The sequence below is a fragment of the Chaetodon auriga genome, chromosome 24 (genome assembly GCF_051107435.1).
Source record: "Chaetodon auriga isolate fChaAug3 chromosome 24, fChaAug3.hap1, whole genome shotgun sequence".
NCBI classification, from domain to species: Eukaryota; Metazoa; Chordata; class Actinopteri; order Chaetodontiformes; family Chaetodontidae; genus Chaetodon; species Chaetodon auriga.
The window spans coordinates 3,698,115-3,721,057 of NC_135097.1; the positions used below are offsets into that span (position 1 = coordinate 3,698,115).

At 42.9% G+C, this 22,943-nt stretch overlaps 1 protein-coding gene across 2 annotated transcripts; it reads left to right on the forward strand.

Annotated features, from left to right (window-relative positions):
- Window positions 1–8,698: 8,698 nt before the first annotated feature.
- On the forward strand, window positions 8,699–18,150 carry gc2 (guanylyl cyclase 2). Of its 2 annotated transcripts, XM_076725333.1 has the most exons (25): window positions 8,699–8,854; window positions 9,475–9,837; window positions 10,252–10,380; window positions 10,490–10,669; window positions 10,820–10,937; window positions 11,075–11,376; window positions 11,472–11,603; window positions 11,687–11,790; window positions 12,011–12,129; window positions 12,242–12,326; window positions 12,547–12,643; window positions 12,778–12,900; window positions 13,171–13,251; window positions 13,365–13,541; window positions 13,777–13,933; window positions 14,015–14,167; window positions 14,303–14,451; window positions 14,734–14,897; window positions 15,052–15,244; window positions 15,348–15,522; window positions 15,626–15,724; window positions 15,917–16,011; window positions 16,088–16,173; window positions 16,327–16,427; window positions 16,922–17,034. In XM_076725333.1, exons 2-24 carry the CDS (start codon window positions 9,541–9,543, stop codon window positions 16,424–16,426), a joined length of 3,315 nt encoding a protein of 1,104 aa, XP_076581448.1. In that variant the 5' UTR covers window positions 8,699–8,854; window positions 9,475–9,540; the 3' UTR covers window position 16,427; window positions 16,922–17,034. The 2 variants fall into 2 exon arrangements, with proteins under 2 accessions (XP_076581448.1, XP_076581447.1); XM_076725332.1 differs by lacking the exon at window positions 16,327–16,427 and having other exon boundaries at window positions 16,922–18,150.
- The last annotated feature ends 4,793 nt before the right edge of the window (window positions 18,151–22,943 follow it).

Genomic DNA, 22,943 nt, shown 5'->3' on the forward strand with positions numbered 1-22,943 from the left:
ACCAAACTGTACTTTCAAAACCTAAATGACCAAAACCAGCCTGTAAAAATGTGATAATTTGTGTGAAACTGCTGAAAAACTTTCAAAGCTGGGATTTGATCGCATGTTCACCTTTCAAAGCTGAACTAATTAATGTTCTTTAATATCAGATTGAGTTGGCAGATTGTGCTGCCTGCATAGAAATGTGAGCAGAAAACTCACAGGAGCATTTAGGGCAGGGGTGGGAGTATTTAGAGAGTTATACAAATATCCAAATAACTGGATTTCATGGACATGCACACACATGTCAGTAAGTAAAACAGCAACATATGGAAGTCGTTCATTTTTCCAGGTGAGATAAAGCACATGGACTTTCCATTATACGTGTCACGGGAGAGGCACCATATGTGAGTCTATACTCCAATGCTGTTGCTCTCTCTTCTCACATTGCTGCTTTAAATGGCCGTCATTGCCTTTACTGTTGAACTCAAAGCCTTTTGGTAGCAGCTGTTGGCACAAATTGCTTGATCAACGTGGAACTGCAGTAAAGAGCTGATAGCACATAAGATTTTCATTGGTATCTGGTCCTCTCCATGCAATGTTCCCGAGCTCATTTGGCAGAATATTTTGTGTCCCAAATAGGAAAATTTTCCAACAATGAAGAACTGCCAAGAAGTTGCCAACTCCTCTGACTTGTTTAGTCTGAATCTGTTGACTCTGGACATGCATGGACTCCTTCTTTGGTCTTGTTGGCATAATAAAAACACGAATCCTCATTTTGAATCCAATAATGGTGCCTTAAAGATGAAATCCATCATTTGTTTTTGTTTAAAATAGAGTGTTGTGTCATCTGCATAGCTGAGAATTGTTTGCTGTTAATGGCAAAATTCTACGTACTGCACTTGTGGCTTAAGGACGCGGCATTCATCTTCTGCTACTTGAAAGCTGACATGGGCCCCCTGAAAAATGCAACTACACATCACAACAACTGTTGAAAACATGTATGAACAACTCTTTAATAATGAATCTTCATTCTGTCTATACTGAATGACCATTGACTAAATTGGTAGCTTTTAGCATCAGAAACTGTGAGCAATGCTGTCAACTGTGATTCACAGCATAATACTTTCAACTTAAAGTTTATTTAAAAGACAGTGGAAGAAACAATCTGGATATGATAACTGTCACAAATAGTTCCCTGTATATGACTCAATGCAACAGCTTGCACGAGCAACACACAAACAGTACTTTTGTACTGTTTGTGTGTTGTCTGAATGAGCACAAAGTGCTGTGGTTGTATGAACGGTGATGCGTTCACTGACTGGCCTACATTCTTAAGTGCATTTGAACTGTGATGCAACCATTTAGCTTGAGGAAAAAAGTGAGTAAACTTCGAATGAACTGAGCAAAATCATTCCAATCAGGAAAGGGATTTGTGATTAAGGAGCGAGGTGTAATGGCTGTGGTCTTGTGTTGTTTGTTTTTTCCGTCCTGCCTGTGTTTTTCCCTCTCAGCAGTCTGGAGTGTGGCAGGGGGCGGGGCTGAGCTCCTCCAGCTGCGCCGCTGAGACGCACCTGAGTCGCATCAGCCCTCATCAGCGTGCGGCTTCTTAAGCCGGCTCCTCGCTCACTTCTGTGCCAGATGATTCCTTGGTCCAGGCTCCTCGTGTCTCACCACGCTCTGTTCTCTAGTCTCTTGCCACATGTTTGAGTTTACACAGCCTCTTGTATTTTCTAGTGTCCTCCCTGTGAAGGTGATTATCTGTTGTTACTTTTCTCTAGCATTGTCATTCCCCGTTGAGGTGATTTTGAGTTGTTACTTTGCTTAGTGCCTTTTCCCCTCGTGGAGATTTTTGTTTCCTTCTTGTTCAGTTGCTTTTGATTTTCTAGTGATTTTTTTTCCCCTTGTGGAGTTTTTTGTTGTTTTGTTACTTTGAATTTTGGTCATTAAATCTGTTCTCTTGTCCCTGCATTCTGGGTCCTGGCCTTTCGTTGTCTCTCGAGCCTTAACACGAGGACCATTGTGAGAAGCAATCAGTTAGAGCCACACTGGACTCATATAACAGCTCCACTGCCAAAGCTCCAAAGGATGTCTTACTGTTCTGAAGAGATGACGTAATGCTTTGCTTTCAGCCAGTGAGTTAGGTGGCATGGCATGATGTCACCTGCATAAAAATATCATCTCTAGACTCTTTTAAAGTTTTACAACTATTAAACCTTCATGGTTGAAATACCCATTACACAGAGATTAATAACTGACCTTTGCTTCCAGGTCAGGGGTTTCTGTAAACAGTGATTCAGGCGTCTCTTCTATAATGGTGGTCTATGGGGAAACAGATCAGTGTGCTTAAACATAGCAGCTACAGAAATGTTAAACATGTAGCAGACCAGGACAGATCAACTCATGGTCAGCTCATCCACAGCAAACCGCCCTAAGCAGCCAAATGCAAACATGTGGGTGTTCTGGTTCCCGTGAGCACTGAGCATTATGGGAAAGCACTTCATCAACAACAGCAGTGTGGAGGACATAAACCAGCTGTGTGTGTGTGTGTGTGTGTGTGTGTGTGTGTGTGTGTGTGTGTGTGTGTGTGTGTGTGTTACTGTCTCGCTCTGTTATCTGTAGGAGGCGGCAGGAAGTTAAGGTCCTGTCTGGGATGAAGTCAAGACCTCAAACCCAGAGACAGGAAGCAAGGCAGAGAGGAAGCAGAGGATAGTTGTAAGAAGATCTTAGACTTTAGGAAGTAAAACAAAATATGAAAAGAATAAAAATGACGACATGAAACAGAGGATGAACCATGATGTCTTCATATTAAGGGGGCGGAGACAGTTGACAGAAACAGGGAGGGAGAGGAAAAAGAGAAGATAGCTGGTGTTGAAGGGAGACAGAGTCAGACAGATTAAAGTGAGACAGACAAAACGTAGAAACAAGATTATCAGCTTGTTCGTCCACGCATAAAACAAATGAACATGTCAGCTTTCAGCAAAGCTGTCAGCACAAGACAAGATACTAAATGTTCGACTCCCCAACTCAATAATGCTGTTTTGAGAGACAGCTAAATGCCACTGCGAAAGGCCAAATCTGCTTTTAGAAGATAAAAATCGAGAACATTAATGCTTCGTGATTTAAGTCATTTTTAGGAAGTGGAATGGACAAATTTCAGTGATGAGCTGCAGACTCGAGACTTGGAGGTATTTGACTTTAATCTACAACTTGAGACTTACCTGTGACCTTTTCTGGGTCGGGTAGGGGGTATTCTTTATGCCTTTATTGGACAGCGACAGTGGCGAGATGACATCAAATGGGACGATAGCCATAAGCCCAAAACCACCTGCAATCCTCGTCTTTGTTTATGCCTTTTAGCCTCTTCCCTTAATTTCTGGATAAATGGCTGGAAGTATAGAGTTAATCCACAAACAATATCTGAGGTCTGCCTCTATTTTTGGCACCAGAGCTCCCAGTGGGCAACCCATTTAGCCTCCCATTTCCCCTCTCTCCCTGCCTGCCCCTTTTCCTACTCTTGCCCTCTTCATACAGCATTTCAACATTCAAACCCAAAGATTTACCAGACCAACAGTGCCTTGCCCATGAGCATCTTATCATCTTTATCAACAGTTTATTTTCAGTCATCTCTCTGCCTTTGCTCTCTCTGCTTCCCATTGACCTCCTTCACCTTCATCTTGGCCTGCATCATGTTTTCAAGATAAGCCGACAATTTTTAAAAATGGTTTGATTATCGCCACAAATTCTGTTGTTACAACTCACTGGAACGCTTTCAAGATAAGCAGCTCACCTCTCTCTCTTGAATGCAGCTTAGATGTTGATTAATTGATGAACTGCATGAAATAGCTGATGGATAACTAGCTGCTTTAAGAGGGTCATTAAGATTTGGACCACTTAAATCTCAGGAATGTTTTTATACTCTCCAGATATTTTGAACCTTTGCCCCCATGACTAATGTAATCAGTGTGTTTTATATAAGCTTACTACTAACCCTGAGTAACATGAATTCCTACAATTTGATGACCATTGAATATCTGTAAAGTTAACGTGAAGTTAACGTTGAAGTCCACGGGCAGTGATTGACATCTATGAGTGATCTAAGTGCCTATACTCATAGAATCTGGGCTAACGTTAGCCTGTGTAACCAACGTTTGCTTGGTTTAACCACTAGTCTGCTTGGTTTAACTATCAGTAGGCAAATGGCTAATGGCTAATTGGTTAAATCTTTAGCCTTCTACACCAGAAATACCTGTTCATCTCTGTTGCTGTTGCTCTGTTTTGGCTGGAGAATGTTTTGTGTGTGCGTGAGACTGCCAAAAATGTGAGAGTTGGCAACCCTACTCACATATCTGTACACTAATCTGTAGCTAGAGCTAGCAGCTGGTTAGCTAGCTTGGCGCAAAGCCTGGAAATAGCTGTTCTGTTTTACTCTGGGTTAAACAAGCAAGATGTAACGCGTTAGCTGTTGAGCTTTAATGGTGCTAGTCGGCTAATTTTGTTATCTTTTGACAGAACCAGGCTAGCTGTGTCAGGCTAAGCTAACTGGCTAGCTTCACAGTTAATGGACTAACATTACATTGGGTTTAACCAAGTGAATTACTGTATTTAATAGGGTACAATTTATTATTTAAACTTAAAAGGTCAAATCAAGCCATTCATATGCTAACATGCCCATTTAAGGGTTAAATCATAAATATATTGTTAACTGTGACTTCTGCCCTCTTGCATTTGTTTTTCTCTATGGAAACTATCAATAAACCAAAAGTGATGCCTGAAATGCTTGAGCATTAATACCACGTCTAGATGATGTCTAGATGAAGCAGGAAATGTTATTTCAACACAGTTTGAACTAAAAGATCTTTCAGATAGCTGTTCAGTTTATGATAGATGTCAACTTTGCTGCTGTGTTTTCTATCTATGTTTCAGTGCAGCTCCATGACAGGAGTGAAATTATAAAGGTTTTGGAGATCATCTAGTTGCCATAACAAGTAAACAGCAACCGCAGCCACTTTGTGTGCATGTTAGTGTGTGTGCTCTGCAGCCACTTATGCTAGCTGTCTCTGCTATCTGTGACACAGCCCTATAAGCCAACCAAAGTCAACCATCACAACATGGCAGGAAGAGACAGAAACCATGTGTCTGTGTTTGAGAAAGAAGCTCTTTTAACTCTTTAGTGTTTTACTGCTAGTTTGGGAGTTCACTGCTAATTGATTTTGCTTTAGCAGAGAGGTCTCAGTTGGAAACACACCTATTTTCTTTCTGTGTCTTCAAGATTAACAGGCAGATGGGAGTCGGAGGATGAGTCACGCTTAATGATTTAGCAACATTACAAATGCATCCTACAAGAGAGAGGAGGTTCACTCTGAAGTTCAAGAAACTGACACAACAAAGGAAAATCTCTCTGATGGAGCTTGACTTCGAGTTGCAGAGCCTCATGTTGTGACCTCTGATAACCTGAGGTGATGGAAATGTGTGTGTGGTTGTTTCTGGGTGGCGGGCTCGTTCTTTATCCTCTTCATTCTTATTTTTCATTCTGCTTTTCTGCATTTCTGCCTTTTCATCGTTCCTCCTTTGATGTGTGGTGGAATTACGGACCGCATCAGATAAGGCAAATTTGTAGACTGACTGAGGCGGGGCCGCCAAAAGAAAAGAAAGGCAGTGAATGGACATTTCAACACAAGTCAATGTGGAACTGACTACTGTTAAATACAGTATGTACTGTAAAGGAAGCAACACAGTAAGTGAATGCTTGTCGTACCAGCTGTTTGCAAGTTAAAACTGGCTACAAGTGTTTACTAAGTGCAGATTACAGCATCACTGGGCCGCCTGAAATAAGCTAGTTCTTACAAAAATGTTACCTGTTGGTAGATATCACACTCAATAGAAACTAGCACGCTAACATGAGTATGTGGAAGAGATCAAGAGGTAGAATGGAGTATGGATGACCGAACGTATGACCAAAATATTGTTTAAACATGAGTTAACTGGTATTTTGGTCAATTGGGAGCATTAGCATATTATCACCTCGCAGAGCTGATATTGCTAACCTGTTAGCAAACAGTTTACAAATCCAGACACGTAGCAACATTAGCATCCATTATTACATTATTTATCCAATTACTCTTATTAGCTTTGACTAAACTTGTGAAAAAGCAGCGTATTTTTTGCTGTGTGTTTTGTGGGACTTTCACGTTTTCTAGCCAACAATCCCCAAGAGCAGTGGATTTCCAATATGGCCGCCAGAGGGAGTGTTATGAGCGCCTTGTATTGATGGAATTTGGAAACCTGTTCGGTCCTGTTTGGCACTTAGTTGAGCCCCCCTCCAGCCCCTCCACCGCTGCTCACCGCGGTGCCGGTCAGTCTTGAGAATGGGGCCCTCGGACAGTGACCGCTAAGTGGCCGTTTCGGAAAGATTAGTGCCATTCAGAAAAGAAAGAGCTTGTGATCAATTCAAAGAGCTTCTTATGGCAGAGACTGTCAACACCTGGATATAAGGAGACCGTTTGGATGTACAGTAACCTGCGGTTGAACTCTGCTGCAGACCTGCTTCAGCAGAGTTAAAATGAACTCTGATGGACAGAAAAATGACTAAAACCTCCTTTGATGTTGCAAAATCGAAAATACCAGAAATGAGATGTAATTAGAAACCTTATGAAATATAATTTTAAAAGACTTTAATTCCATTATCCTACATATTTTCCTGGTAATGTCCCCACAGTGGTGCAGTGAGTTCCTCTTTAACTCGGTGTTCATTAACTTGATTTCCTCTGCAGCTTTTGGCCACATCTCATGGCATTCATCAGCATCTGAGGTCCATTCTGAGGTCACATTATGACAACAGAGCAAACCAATGGATGGAGTTTGCTCTTATTTCATTTGTGCTCATTTGTCACATTTTTTCCAAACTTTACATAATTCTGAACATTATTGTTTTAAAGGATATTAAAGCGACGTGTATTTAAATGCTCACTGCAGCGTTAGCGGAGTCAGAGGGTTCATCTGGCAGGTCAGGACTCCACATCTGGACTGATCTGTCTGTGGTTTTGACACAATGTTGGCAGACAGATGGAGAGAGTATGACATAGTGTATAGAATAGGATACAAGTTACAACTCTGTTATCCAAACCTCACGCCGAGGAAAATAAAACACACAGCAGCAAGTTCTTCTCATGTAGATGCTTAGAGAAAATCCATATTTTGATACCTTTACTTGTACTTTTCCTTATCTCTTATGACTTCACTTTTGTTTTTGACATTTAGGGAAGAAAATGTTAAAATGTGTCCGAGTAATGGCAACCGAGCAAAGCCCAAAGGACAGGGTGAGCCTGATAAAAAAGCAGCAAAATGCTGAATCATATAATCGAGTTAAATCCCTCAGCCCCTCGAAAAAGGCCAAAACAGTGACGTTTATCCTGCAGAAATGTGCAGTTTGTTCTGCCACATTGTGCAACGGCTTGTAACTTTATATCACCCATTATACTGAAGGAGAGGGACTCGATTCAAGTCGAAATGTCTGTTTTCTTCCAGAAAAGTGCACACACAACAGTTTTCTGCATGGGACACTGTCTGGAGAGGCCAGCTGTTTCTGTGTCATGCTGCCCTCTAGCTTTCACAGTAGCTCTGTGCTGTGTTATAAAAGGAAATGGAGGGAAGGGGAAGGAGGTGTGCAAACTGAATGTGGGAGAGGGGTAAAACTTCATTTTCATTAGCTGAAAATGTTTGTTTCTGAAATATAAATCACTCTTTTGCCATCCTGTACTCACTGCACGTTTAATACTTTTACTAATACTCAGATCTACTTTTTTACTTACTTTACTTATGTATTTAGGAAAGTACACAAAACTATGATAATGATTACAGATGAATGAAAGTGCTTCAAATTGTGGTAGCAGAGGCTGGGTGTGGTTCTCCAGGTGGCTGGGAGCTGGTTCCTACCCAGCTGGGACTCATCACAATCAGCACAGTGTTAAGACTGTGGCCTGCTGAAGACTCATTGCCAGTGTTAAGTAATTATCCAGTGTTTGTTCTCCAGTGTCTGATCTCGTGTCTTTTTCCCTTTTTGGATCAGTGAGTTCACCAGTACCGATCATCTGAGCTCTGTGCGCTCCAGCGTATCTAGGAACTGCTCTCCACTTCTGAACCTTGTGCCTCACCTGCTGTTTCCAGGACTTCCCAGCTACGAGTTTCCTCTTTGCACATTCAATAGATTCCTATTTTTACCCTGACTCCCTGTCTGCGTGTCTGCTATTGAGTCCTAATCCTACCTGAAACATAACACAAATTATACGGTGCTATAATTTATTCCTCTGCACTTACAAGTGAAACCATAGTAAAGCATGATTATAAAATAAGAGAGTATAAAGTATAGAGGGATTGTAAGGGGATTGAGGGATTGTTTCACAGGGATTGTAAAACTACTTTAAAATACCATGTGTGCACAGAAAACACAGTGAACTCAGACCAGTGTGATGGACTACATTCCTCTCAATCGTCTGGTTTGCGCACAAAGATCTAAAAACATAAAGAAAATCAAACCTTTGCACATCTCACTGGACAAAACTGGAAGTTAAAACCCGCGTTGATTAGTTCATAGTGTTTTGCTACAGCAGCCTGATAACAATGATAATAATGATCATTATCGCCTCAGTCACTGCGGCTTACAGCTGCAAAGGTCCTGATTGGATTTGATATAATCTGACAGGACAGGTCACACACTTGTTCTAGGTTGTCTCTCACACACACGTATGAGCTGTAAACCTTCATGTATGCGCCCTCGTAGCTTTTCTGGATATAAACGAAAGAGGGAGTGATGAAACTATCCGTCGCTGTTGCACCTGAGTGTGGAAGGAAGACCCATCCATCTCATCAATGAACAGTAGGAAACCTTTAACCAGAATAGCAGAGGAAACACAGTATATGTTGTAGGATGTTTGGGTTGTTGGTTTTTTTGTTTAAAAAAGACTCAAAGTCCTCAAAACTTGCTCACCCCACAAGTAGATCAAACAATATTTGCACTTTTGGGGCCGACCCACTTGGATATTGTGTTTTCTCAGTGAGGATTATGATACAATGAAAGTATGAGTGTCACAGCAGATAATCCTGTTGAAGCTGACTGAGCCAGGTACAATCTCCGAGTCTAAAGTCACTAAAACTGCTCCTGCAAGACTTTGGTTTCCATTAAAATAACATAAAAAGTCAAAACATTGTAAGCTATCTTCCACTTTATGTTTAAGACTTGTTTGTGTTTTACTGTCTGTATCCCAGCACTGCAAACATTCTGCAGACTCTTCTGAGAAAAGTTGTCATCCAGCAGTTCCTTTGACTCCTCTTTCTCTTCAGGCTTTACTATAAATACTCCACAAATAAAAGTAGAGAGATCACGTTCCTCATAATGACCTCATGCTTTAAGTAAAGTTTTAGCCTTTGATTTAAGAGCTATCACAGCGGAAGAATACGTCTCACTTCTACTTTTCTCCAAATCCTTCATTGTTCCAGGGATCAGCACCTTCAGACCGTCTTCCTCCAGGTTCTTGTTGAGATCTGGAGGTGGTGAGCCTTGAGATGCCATCACAGCACCGTGCCTTCATCACCTTACCTCAAACATGGACACCAGGCAAAGCTCCTGACGTCGACCTCCATGGCCCCCAGAGGTTCCTTCTGGTTCTCTTGGTCTCCCTGTGTTTACTGCCCTGCAGTGTACAGGGAACCTTGTTTAAGGTTGGGGTGGTGGGGCCGTGGGGATGTGACCCTCTCTTTGCGAAGGCCCTTCCAAGTGTGGCTGCACAGCTCGCCGTCAACCGCATCAACAGAGACCCCTTGCTGTCATATGCTGCAACGTTCGACTATGCTGTGCTGCAGGTACGATGCAGATGTCAGCTGCATGAAAATAATGTGAAACATAGCAGATCAACGGCCGCAGTTTAACATCTGTGTGCCGAAAACCAGCACTTTGATGTGTTAGCTGAGGTCAATAAGTTAGCCGAGTTAGCTAAGGTCGCACCACTAAGCAGAAAAGAAACCAAGAGAGGTAGGAGGTGAGAAGCATGGTATCAATCTAATGTTCGTGCATTATGTACATAACCAGGAGGTAATTAACTTAGCTTAGCATGAAAACTGGAAAAGGTGGAAACAGCTAGCCTGGCTCTGTAGCCATTAATGGTTGAACATGCAAGATGCATGTGGATTTTACACACTAAGCTAAGAAGACAAACAGAAGTGAGTGAGGTGCAGCTACAGGCTTGGTTAACTTAAGGATTGATTGTCACTGTTCAGGAGCCATGTGACACATCAAGGGCTCTGGAGGCCTTCATGGGTTTCCACACCAAGGCCGCAGCTTACATTGGACCAGCCAACCCCGGATACTGTGATGCTGCTTCAATGCTGAGCAAAGGCTGGAACAAGGTGAATGATGTTTCTGTGTGAATGGTATTTTAGAGGGATTAATAAATAAATGTTTTTTCTGTCTTTCCAACTGTGATATGTCCATTTCCGCTCCACTCTCCTCCTCCAGGCATTGTTTCCTTGGGGTTGTGTTGGCCATGAGCTGGATGACATTCGGAGCCACCCAACCTTTGCCCGGTCCATGCCGAGGCCCACCTGGGTGCTGCTAAGCATCATGAACTACTTCAGGTTGGCCCATATTGGCATCATCTCGTCCTCAGAGGACATCTGGGTGGAGACGGCCACCAAGGTTTGAATACTTTCAATTTCTCACATTTCTGCAAAAAACAGCTATTGGTGTGTTGGCGAGTAGCTGCCTAGATCCTAAATCCAATAACACTGTTGAAGGACAGGAAAACCAACACTTTGCTGGGACATGTGTTGTCTCTGTACTGTCCAGGTAGCCGATTCATTAAGGAGCCATGGTTTGCCAGTCAAACTGGTCAGCTTTATGGAGAACACACCTCACGGCATAAGACGAACTCTGGCCAAGGTCCGCAAGATGAGAGAATTACGAGGTGAGTACCAATTTGCTTCAGATGTTCAGAACCTCAAGAAGGACCTCGCTACAGACCCTATTTTCAACATTTTAACATGTCACTTCTTCAATGTTAGAAACGTGTCATCTGCAGCTCACTTTCATGTCTCGTCCTAGTTGTGATCCTTTGCATGCACTCGGCACTGATTGGTGGGGAAGCCCAGAAGCTGCTCTTGGAGACGGCCTACGACATGCAGATGATCGACGGCTCCCTGGTCTTCGTGCCCTACGACACCCTCCTCTACAGCCTGCCCTACCGCAACGTGACCTACCCGGCTTTGAAGAGCAACAGCAAATTACTGCGGGCCTACGACGCTGTACTGACCGTCACCATCGACTCACCCCAGGTGTCATTCTACGAGGCCTACAGAGAGGCCATGGAGAGGAGAGAGGTGGCCAGGACACTGAAGCCACAGCAGGTGATGCATGGAAGTGTGCAGAAGACGGCCTGTGCACTGTTGAGATGCCCTTGAGCCAGGCAGTTTGAGCTGAAATCTGTCCATGTTTCCTGCAGGTGTCTCCTCTCTTTGGCACCATCTACACCTCCGTCCTCTTCATGGCTCACATGGTGCATCGCGTTCGTCAATCAGGGGGATGGATGTCTGGGGGAAACCTGGCAAGATACACCCACAACCTGGCCTTCCAGGTACTAAGAGAAAAGTTTTTCAAAGCATTTTTAGAAAAAAAATATGCAATAGTGCCCTCTGCTATATCTTATTTACGTTGCAGGGCTTCAGCCACCCCATCAAAACCAATGGCTCTGGAGCAGCTCTGCTGGACTACCTCATACTGGACACAGATGGACTCTCCTGGGAGCTGAAGCCAACATACAGGTAAATGAGGACTGGGATCAGGTGGTTAGTGTTTCTGTTGCAATACTGAAATCATTCATTGAAACATTCAGTGCTTTCAGTGCAAAAACTTCAAGCAACCCATTTTTTGGGTTGCAGTTTAAGTTGCCTTCTAAGGTGTCCCTACACCTAAACTGACTCAAAGGCAATGCTATCTCAGGTGTTACTGTTGCATTAATAACTTGATTGAACCGATTGACAGGATCGACATGGAGGTCGGGATGGTGCGATTCCTGGGCCGAGACATCCACTTCCCTCGCGGCCACCAACCCAGGAAGGACTCCTCCTGCTGGTTTACTCCTGGAGTCATCTGCTCTGGAGGTTAGGAAGACACTGTTGAGACTGAATGCTGACTTCAAGATCACAATGTGTGTTCTTTAATTAGGTTTTCCTTGTTTCCTCAAAACTTCCACTTTGTCGTTTTTTGTTCTAGGGGTGGATCTGTTCTCAACCATCACCATTTTCTTTGGAACGCTGGCCGTCTCTGTTTTTACTGTGGCGTTGATTTACTGCATCAGGTACAAAGCCAGTAGGAAGTCTGAAGTCATGTCTGGAAGGTCTAGATTATCATTTTAATTCAAATGAAAATTAATTACAGGTTAAGAAGTTATGAAGAAAGTGTAACTGTTGGTTAGTTTTGTCTTACTATCAGTCACGTATATGTTTCAGATTTTTTTTTTATGATTCTGATTCACAACAGCACTCTTACTGTCTCTCTACTTGTCTTTTATTGTCTAGGCAACGCATCAATCAGATTCGACTGGTTAAGGGTCCAAACAAGATCTTGCTGACTCTGGATGATGTCACATTCATAAACCCATCACTTAGCAACAAGGTCAGCCCCCGTCCGATGTTTTTATTATACAAATAAAGCTACACAAGAGGAAGAATCAATTTCATAGATCAATGTTGAGGTTACCTGGTTCAAACTAATCACCTGTTTCCCATCCTGAATGTGAATCCTTGCAGAAGCTGAGTCTGGATGACAGCAGGGCCAGCAACATGAGGAGCGTGTCAGAGCGCAGCGTCACGTCGCCAGTCTCCACGCAAACACCGGCCACCTACGAGAACTCCAACGTCGTCATTTATGAGGTCAGACAGTCAGTTTAATATATGGGGTACAATGACAATGTTTTTTCTGCCTTGTAAACACATAAGGCCAGACTCAAAAAATAATAGCCTAATCTCTCTTAAGTAATCAATTTGGGAAGTTTCATGATGATATTCTTAGTTGTTTTTTTTTTTTAACTGTTGACTGTGGAGTCTTCTCACTTGCTTGTTTTACCTTTTAACCTTCCAAAATAACCTTTAATGGTTTGGGGACTTATTGTTAACCTGCTGTTTGGGGTTTCTGTCCTCCAGGGTGACTGGGCGTGGCTGAAGAGACTCCCTAATGGAACGTTTAGCAACATCAACCCCAAAACCAGCCATGTGTTTGAACTGGTATTTGACGTTGTGTCTCCTTAGTATCTGTAATTAACAAAGCACAAGTCGTGAAAACACAGCCAACAAAAGAAACCAGCATCCTAAAGCACTGGGGTTTTTTTTGGTGACAGATGAAGGACATGCGTCATGAGAACATCAATCCTTTCCTGGGCTTCTTTCATGACTGTGGCGTATTCGCCATCGTAACCGAGTTCTGCTCCAGAGGAAGTTTGGAGGACCTGCTGCTAAACGACGACGTCAAACTGGACTGGATGTTCAAGTCGTCTCTGGTGCTGGATTTGATTAAGGTCAGTAAACAAAACATCATGTTCTGTAAGCTCTTCAGATGTTTTCTAAAGTGATTACTAACTATAGATACATGTAAAGAGTAAAAAGTACAGTATTTCCATCTGAAATGTGGAGTAGAAGTATGAAGCAGCATGAAAAGGAAAGACTCAAGTCAAGTACAAGTACTTCAAATTTGTACGTGGTTGCATCCCACAACTGGTGAAACTATCTGGACTTGTTGGTATTCTGTCTCAGGGTATGAAGTACCTCCACCACCGCGGAGTGTCTCACAGTCGTCTCAAGTCCCGTAACTGTGTGGTGGACGGGCGTTTTGTGCTGAAGATCACAGATTATGGCTACAGCGAGGTTCTGGAGGCTCAGAGGTTCCCCTACATCGAACCCCCTGCAGACGGTGAGAGATTATGATCCAGGGGTCACACTCTGTTTCTAATCATGCAGACCTTCACTAAAACTGCTGTTCTGTGCCTTCCAGAGTTGCTGTGGACGGCTCCAGAGATCCTGAGGATGCCCGGACAGCCAGGGCTCCACGGTACCTTGCCTGGCGATGTGTACAGCTTTGCAATCGTCATGCAGGAGGTGGTGATCAGAGGGCCTCCGTTCTGCATGATGGACCTGTCCGCCACAGGCAAGATCACTACTTCACCATCAAACTCAGAGAACTGAAAGTCTCTGACCTGAAAGAGACTTAGTCTTTAAATTTGAACCTGTTTCACTCGCTGGCCAACATTACCATCACAGCCGATGTTTCTCTGTGTTTTAGACATAATCGAGAAGCTACGTAAACCTCCTCCTCTGTGTCGCCCGGTGGTCAGTCCAGACTACGCTCCGTTAGAGTGCATCCAGCTGATGAAACAGTGCTGGAACGAACAGCCGGAGAAGAGGCCGTGCTTTGAGGAGATCTTTGACCAGGTGGGCTGGATTCTGGGGTAGAAAATGTCTTATCAGCCTTTTGTTGAATGTCACTATCCTTTAATCAACTGCTCACATTCAAAAAAAGTCATTCAGAATAGAGAATTTTCATGTCCTAGATGGTATAAATGTTGTTTTACATGGTTTTCAAATCCTAAAATAAGAAAATAATGAACAAAACACTGGATAATTGTAGCATATGGGCTTGAAAATGCTCTATTTTACTGTGTAAAAATCAATTTTGGAGTCAATATTGTTCTTTATTCCTTCCTGCCCACTCAGTTTAAGAACATCAACAAGGGGAAGAAGACCAACATCATCGACTCCATGCTGAGGATGCTGGAGCAGTACTCGTCTAACCTGGAGGAGCTGATCAGGGAGCGAACGGAGGAGCTGGAGATCGAGAAACAGAAGACGGAGAAGCTGCTGACTCAGATGCTGCCCCCGTGAGTTAACCTAGACACACTTAATAAAATGGGAGTTTGTCCCAGATATGTTTTACATAGACGCTAAATGCTGCTCCCCATGTTGTTTTTTCACATCTCAATCTATCTCTACGATCACCTGCAAACTTCGCACATGGTGTTTTTCCTTCCTCAGCTCTGTGGCCGAGGCTCTGAAGGTGGGCGGTACCGTCGAACCAGAGTATTTTGACAGCGTGTCACTTTACTTCAGCGACATCGTTGGCTTCACCACCATCTCAGCCAACAGCGAACCCATCGAGGTGGTCGACCTGCTCAACAACCTCTACACGATCTTTGACGCCATCATAGGAAACCACGATGTGTACAAGGTGCTGCATCTTTTAATGACCTCTGCTGCTACAAATATGATGTCGTCAGGCATAAAGTCTCATTAGATCACACTGCTGCCTGTTTTGCTCTGTTTGACTCCAGGTGGAGACTATCGGCGATGCTTACATGGTAGCGTCAGGTGTTCCTGTCCCTAACGGCAACCGGCATGCTGCAGAGATAGCCAACATGGCCCTTGACATCCTGAGTGCTGTGGGAACCTTCAAAATGAGACACATGCCTGATGTTCCTGTCAGGATACGAATAGGACTGCACACCGGTAAGAAAATAGGCTTTGACATTGGTGTGAGGCTGATTGGATAAAACTACCAGCTGCCAGAGGTGGAGGAAGTATTCAGATCAGTGTTTTTCTAAATGTCCAGGTCCATGTGTGGCCGGTGTGGTAGGTCTCACCATGCCGCGGTACTGTCTGTTTGGAGACACAGTGAACACTGCCTCTCGAATGGAGTCCAGCGGCCTGCGTGAGTTACACTGACGGAAAATTAATTGATTAAATGTGTAATTTTCCAACATTTAATGCAGCCATCTTTGAAAATTTTATCGTCATATTTGAAGTACAGCTGTTTATACTGCTGTACTTTCTGTTCTTCATCTAATTGTGCTAATTCCCAGCCACCTGGAAATTACAGTGAAGATTTTTCTGTTTGCTGCAGCCTACAGGATCCACGTCCACCAGAGTACGGTGAAGATCCTGCGGGACCTAAACCTCGGCTACAAGGTCGAGCTTAGAGGCAAGACCGAAGTCAAGGTACAACCTTCATCGGGACAATGATATTTCAGCCTGTGGATGAAGGGCAGTCTCTCACTGACTTCCTCTTTCTCAGGGGAAAGGAGCCGAGGAGACGTACTGGCTCGTAGGGAGGGATGGATTTACCAAACCTCTGCCTGTTCCTCCAGAAGTCAAGTCCGGGTAGGAACAACTGCCAGCCCCCCCAGAATAATCCCCAGGCCTTTGTTCATAACAGAAAGCGATCCTGTCCTCTCAAATAGCCACTGTAGCTGCTCTTATGTCCTTATGTTATGGTCTGCTTTTATGTTCACGCCGTTAACTTCGTCCCAACAGGCAAACGGCTCACGGGCTGCAGATGGCCGAGATAGCCCAGTACAAGAAACGGAAAGCCGAGAAACAACAGCAGGAACTACTCGCAAAGAAGAAAAACTGAGGTAATGTTATGCATTCCAAAGAAAATGTATAACATTAGCTGCTTGGTTGGCAACTTGACTCGCCCTTTGAGCTGTCTCGAGGTGTCACTGCAGCTTGTTTGCATTGAGTTGCATCTTGAACGTGACCCACTGAGAGGAGCAAGAAGAAGCTGGTCAAATGTGGGGATCTAAGTGCAATGCAAATAAAAGACGGCAACATCCAAAGGCGGTTCAGGCGAGGGTCGTGGGGATTTTGTCCATAAAATAAAAAACGTCTGGATTACCATTTGAATTGTTGGTCACTTACAAAACTCAGTTCTTCTACTTTACGAGTTCTTTTTTAAAAACATAGCATCTGCTGGCTGTCAACATGACCTCAGAAGTATATTTATCTCTTTATCCCTTTAATGACTCCTTTGTCTTTGTGTATTTTATGTACGTTGTGTTAAATTTTCTCCTTCCCTCCTCCATCCTTCTTCCTCCTGACTCCCTCCCATCCTCTCTCCTCCTCTCAGTGTCAGCGTCGCAAAGGACGAGTCAAAGGACCTGAAGCAGGTGTTTCACAAGGCGGTGAAGAAGATCTCTCACGTCCGCGTCGTGAGTCAGCTCATCGACGACGAGGACAACGTCATGTTGTCGCACCACTGACTCACCTGGACTGGAGCTACAGCTGGATTTTGAATGTTTGTGTGTGTGTGTGTGTGTGTGTGTGTGTGTGTGTGTGTGTGTGTATTAACAGCTTGAGTTGACGGGATGAAGCCTTGTGTTGAACTATGTATAGAGGCTGAGAAATGGTGACTCAGCAAAGCAGGGATCTACAGACGCCGCCTGTCAGCAGCTAATCTCTCGTTCATTTCCTCCTCCTTCGCCTCCCTGTTTCCCTCTCTGAAGGGAGGAGAGAGGAGGTGAGGCGAGTGAAGGAGGGAAAAAAAACATGCCGCCATTTTTTTGCCCCAAACAGCCAATGAACAAACTGCGCACAAACTGTGCCGACGTTAGCTGTAAGCTAGCTCGCAAAGGACACACCAGCTGCGTGTGTGTGTCTGTGTGTGTTTCTTTTTCCTCTCGTCTGTGTTCGTTCATGAAGCGGATTCGTAAAGACGTGTGCAGTTTTTGCTCAAATTGAAACATTTTCAACTTGTATCTGATCACCATCCATAGAAGGCAAGAAGATTGTGACCCGCCAGTCATTTGTTGGGACGTCACGAGGCGTCTCAGGTGTAGCTTCGGCTGATGCGAGATAAAGCCATCAGTTGTCAGGCCTGACATTTTCATTCCTACATCTGTCGGATCAGGCTGCTATCAGGCTCATGAGGTCTGAATTCACAGAGATTTCAGAGGTGTTCAACTGATTTTCAAGACTTTCCGACATCATAATTAAAGGCCACACTCACAGTGGCTTTCACAGTTTCTTTGGACTGATCGCCTCTCAGGTGTTAAAATGTTTATCTCAGTAAATGTGTAATGAGATACTGTTAAAAAAAATTCATGCAGCAACATCCCCGGGATCAGATTCTGATCGTCCAGATGTCGGGCAGGTTGAACAGAACTGCTCATATGAATATGAATATTGTGCACTGATGATTTACTGGTTACATTTAGTTCAGAAAGGTTCATGTTTTTAATCCTGTGCTTGTAGTTGGAAATGATGATGTTGTATTTTAGATTTTCTGATCAGTACAAGTATTGAGTCATTTTATTTTTGTAACCAAACCTGCCTGCAATAAATCATTTGGTGCTTGAATTCAGTGTAAAGATATTTAAGCTGCTCAGGCTGAGGCCACAGCGCCCCCTAGTGCTGCGACAGAAAACATACTAAAGTTTGTTTAAGCTACAGAAAGCCTCCTGGCAGCTCAGCAGGATTATCCGTGCTGATCCTCAGTGTGTGTGTGTGTGTGTGTGTGTGTGTGTGTGTGTGTGTGTGTGTGTGTGTGTGTGTGTGTGGTGGTCTGTTTAAAAGCCATAAACAGACAGGAAGCTCATCGGACTCTTTACAGAATGTACGTGACTCCAGCTCACACACAGAGCAGTGTGGAGGAGTAAAAAAGTACTACAGTACTACAGTACTACAGTGCAGAAATACTCTGTTACAAGTAAAAGTCCTGCATTCAAATTTTTATTTAAGTAACAGTACAAAAGAGTTAGGATCAAAATATACTTTAATGCATTACTGTGTACATACTGGTGGGTTTCTTCTGAATTTCCCCAATAAAGAACAAAACAGTTTTATCTTAATCTAAAACAATACATCAGTATTTATTTGTTGATTATATTTTGGGTTATTAATCAAAATCTGCAAAATAATTAGTGACTAAAGCTGTCAAATAAATGTAGATGAGTAGAAATGTGAAGTAGCAGAAAATGGAAATACTCAAGTATAATACAAGTACCTCAGAACTGTACTCCAGTGCAAAACGCAAGTTTATGTTCTTATTACTTTCCACTACTGCTCGTGCATGCTGTATGTTGTCACACACACACACACACACACACACACACACACACACACATACATTATTAAAATGGATAAAGGGTTACCTGTCAGTTACCTGTCAGTCATACAGTGTAGGCGGGCCTGTGAGGGTCTCCATCCTTTGGGCTTTGTCTTGATGGGTTCTGCAGGTGGTGCTGTTTCCAAGTCTGCACTGTCCTGATGGTTTTTATTAGTTTTAAAGCTTTCTCCACACACTCAAGGTATTTAGTCTTAAAAAAAGGAAGAAATTTTTTTGGTGTGTTTGTGGTGTTTGCAATTCCTCTTTATCTCATTAAACCCTCAAACATCACAAACAGCACAAACAGCTTATTAACCACACAGCTTCTGGCTGCACTGCTTGGTAAAAACACATATGGGCTGCTGACGCTCACAGGCGTCGTTAAGATACATCAGTCCTCTCTCACGTCCTGCAGACTTGTGGGTTTTATTCCATCCAACGGTCAGTGAAGAGCTCCCGACAAGCTGTCGCGGGTGGAAGCCGCAGAGCTGAGATTATCTGCGGATTTACACGGTTAACCAGGCGTTAATGGCAGTTTGTTTGGGGCAGAAAGAGGTTAGTATAGATTATGATATAGTGATATAGAATAGGAGGAATATACATCTGAGAGATTAGAGAATGTTGAGGAATGGGAGATTAGACGCGGATTATTCGTGCAAACATGAGCCGCTGCTGACCCGTCAGCCTCTGTCACATTTCTAATCATAAATACACCACAAGTCAGGATCCTGTGGCACAAAACACAAGTAGAAACATAATTAACTCTAAATATGAGGGAACTAGTTTATGGTATGCATTACAGGAAATTGATGAGTCAATAAGCAGCTTGTTATATTTAAAGGAACTGCTCATTGATTAGCTAAGCTTAAAGCCCAAAAGCCCAAAATAGGAAGCAGAGGGAAAAATTTAGTTCCTCTCTGAACACAAACACAGACGTAAAAACACTGTTAAATACTGGAAGTCACGACAGTTCTTTCTTCAATTAGGTTGCCTGGTTTGGTACCATTGTGCCAAACTGTATTAAGCAGCAGTAACAGCCGGTTTAGCTCAGTTAGAGCTAGAAACACTGCACAGGAGAATGAGCAGAAGGATAAACACGATCACATTATTTGAGTCTGCATGATTATTGAGAACGTAAATGGGATGTGAATCAGTGCTCTCAAGCTGAACCTAAAAAGATCATAAACATCACAAAAGAAAATTTAAACTGAAGGAAACAGGCACAGGAGGCTACTGTGTGAAAAGCCAAACGTATGATAAAAATGCCTCACACAGTTTTAATGTGCTTTGAGTGCTGGTGCAAACGCACACATTCAATATATTTTGTTGTGCATAGATCCAAATGTCAATATGTTTACTGCATTAAATACAAGTTAAGCAGTTTCAGTTTACCAACACTTTCATACAACTATTTCTGAATACATTAAATATATCTAAATATAGCAAGTACTTGTTACTTTCAGAAAACACATTACAGTGTGCGCTCTCTGTATCGTACACAGCTCAGAGGTCGATTGTTAAGTATACTTGTTTGAATGTTACCGATCAGAAAAACAACATAGCACTGAATGTTTTGGAAGATGTGCACATTAGAACTATTTGTTCCCAGTTGAATAAATAAACTGTCTGTCTGTGTCTGTTTAAATTGCATTGTCAACAGCAGCAGCAGTGTCGCAACTGTGCTCGTTCTGAAATAACAGACTGAGGCCGTAACAAAGGGAAGCATGCTTTCCTTTGTGTTTCCTGTGTGTGTGTTTCAGCTTTGTTGGCTCTGCTCCTTTGTTGCAAGTACAATAGCGGTGGAGGATTTACTGCAGGGAGCAGCCCCGGCCAGCAGAGGGCGCTGCGAGCTGGAAACTGCCAATAAGGAGACCAGAGGAGACAAACAGAGGACACAGGTTCAAGCATAAGGAGGCTAGGAGGAGGGTAGGAACAGGGAGAATTAACTTAATAAATAACACAAGCAGCAGCATAGAAGCTTCACAAATATGTAAACTCATTTCAACACTTTTTTCATTATTCTGAAAACTTTACGACTGTTCTACAGAGGAACAAACAGACAGTATGAACCTGTCAGAGGGCGAATATAAGGCGTCTACAAACACCCCCTTCCTCATAAACACACTACTCATACTGTGCATGTGTATCGTTTTTCTAGATTCACTGTGTGAATGTGAGCTTTTGCAGCATTTCAAGCAAAATTTCAATTAAATTAGCACAAACCAGCTTTAAAGCTGTAAAATGCTGTGTTAATAACTCCAGGTTAGAGAAGAAGAACAACGGTTTACAGTTTGTTTTGTCTTAATTTAGGTGTTTTTGTCTGAAATATTAAATCTGAATTCATCATCACAGGCAGTTTGTGCATGACTTAATCAACACACAACATTATTTTAACTCCCTCCTGTGTGTTTGTAGACGTCAAAGCACATCAACCAAATAGATGAACTGATGCTATGGGCAGAATTTACATCGTTAAGCTACTACATACATGCAAAGACACACCTATACAAGCACAGTGTCTTTGCTGTCTTTTGTCTCACTCCCACAATCAAACAACTGAAACCAGTGTCTTAATTCTCATGAATTCATAGATCACCTTGCTTTATTCTAAAATCCAGTGCTTGACTCAACCGCACCTACTAAAGTGAGACAGAAACGGGGTGAAAGGTTAAAGGTTATATATGTTCATTTGTTCTCTGGATGAAAGGGTGAGGGGCTTGACTGGTCTCACGTCAGACGGCGGTTAGCAGAACCGACCTTCCTGTGAAAAGCAGCTGATATTTCCCCGGGGAAGAGTTGGGTTGCCTGTCGGCTCGACTGGTAGCTAGCCGTCATTGTGGGAGAGACTGCAGGCTGGTATTCCGGCTGTCCCGTTTTTCCGTAACAAGAGGTTAAAGAGGTGAAAGAGTGTGAAGAGAAACAGGCTGAGGCAAAAGGAGATAAGGGACAATAATCAAATTACCAGATGAACCTTTGTAAATTAACCTAAATTACCCCCCAGATATCCACTGTATCCTCAGCCAGGCTAATTTTAAGCTAGGTTGGGCAGATTTTAAAAATACTCCAACATTTCAGGAAACTGGGCACTACATGAGAAGACTGATATCACTTTTATATTTGTGTTCACAGATGATAAATAAGCCATGGACATATTTAGCCTAGCTTAGCTTGAATACTCATAGCAGAAAAGAGAGGACAGCTAATGTTACTTTCATCAGAAAAAGAAGAAAGTACAACTTCCAGCTAGTCCGAATTGGATCTGGTAACTTCTTAGCTAACAAGCTAATCAACTAAACATCCAAGAGTCAAATAAGTATGCAAATGTGGCAACTCCTAAATGTGGGTCCTCTCTGGTGCAGTTAGCCTAGCTGTCGTTACTTGGTCACTAGCTTAAATTGGTAAGCTAACGTAACCTGATAGTCAAACTTGAAGAACTGCCATTTTGCTGAACTTCATCAATTTCACCTGCCATTGTTTTCATGTTTGTCAGCTTCTTATTGGGACGGGCTGGGGTGGGGGAAATTACTGTTGTCCTCACCGGTCAGAACTGAGTGACATTTCTGTCCTGCTAATGTAGCATTAGCAACAGCAGTGTTGCTGCAGTTACCTTTATACCTTTATCTGATCATGACAGGTAGAACAATTTTCCAACTGTTCTGTGAGTTAACCTACAGTTAGCTGTGAAAATGTCAACCATGCTTGTTGACATTTTCATAATTTTATATACGCACATGCAGCTTGGTAGCTAGCTAACTTTGTAGGATGATGTGGCTAAACTAGCTTGTTGACCATACTGGTTGGTTTGTCTCTCTGTGTGTGACATACTGTATATTCTCTATATGAAACAATATGTAGATACAATATGGCAGGCAACACAGCTTGGCTAACTGCTAAGCTAGGCTATGTCTTGGAAAGTGAGCACCCCAACATTAAACTGATATTGAGCTTGAAACTGACCCTGGAAAGGTCAGCTCTTAAAACAATCTCACCATACTGCAAATGGACCTTGAGTGAGCATTGTTTTGTCACCTAAATAGAAATTTAC

Coding starts and splice junctions, on each gene's coding strand:
- gc2 (XM_076725332.1), top strand. CDS start 9,541: ATGCCATCACAGCACCGTGCCTTCATCACCTTACCTCAAACATGGACA. Junction 15,523..15,625: donor ACGAATAGGACTGCACACCG/GTAAGAAAATAG, acceptor CTAAATGTCCAG/GTCCATGTGTGGCCGGTGTG. Junction 16,174..16,921: donor CCTCCAGAAGTCAAGTCCGG/GTAGGAACAACT, acceptor TCCTCCTCTCAG/TGTCAGCGTCGCAAAGGACG.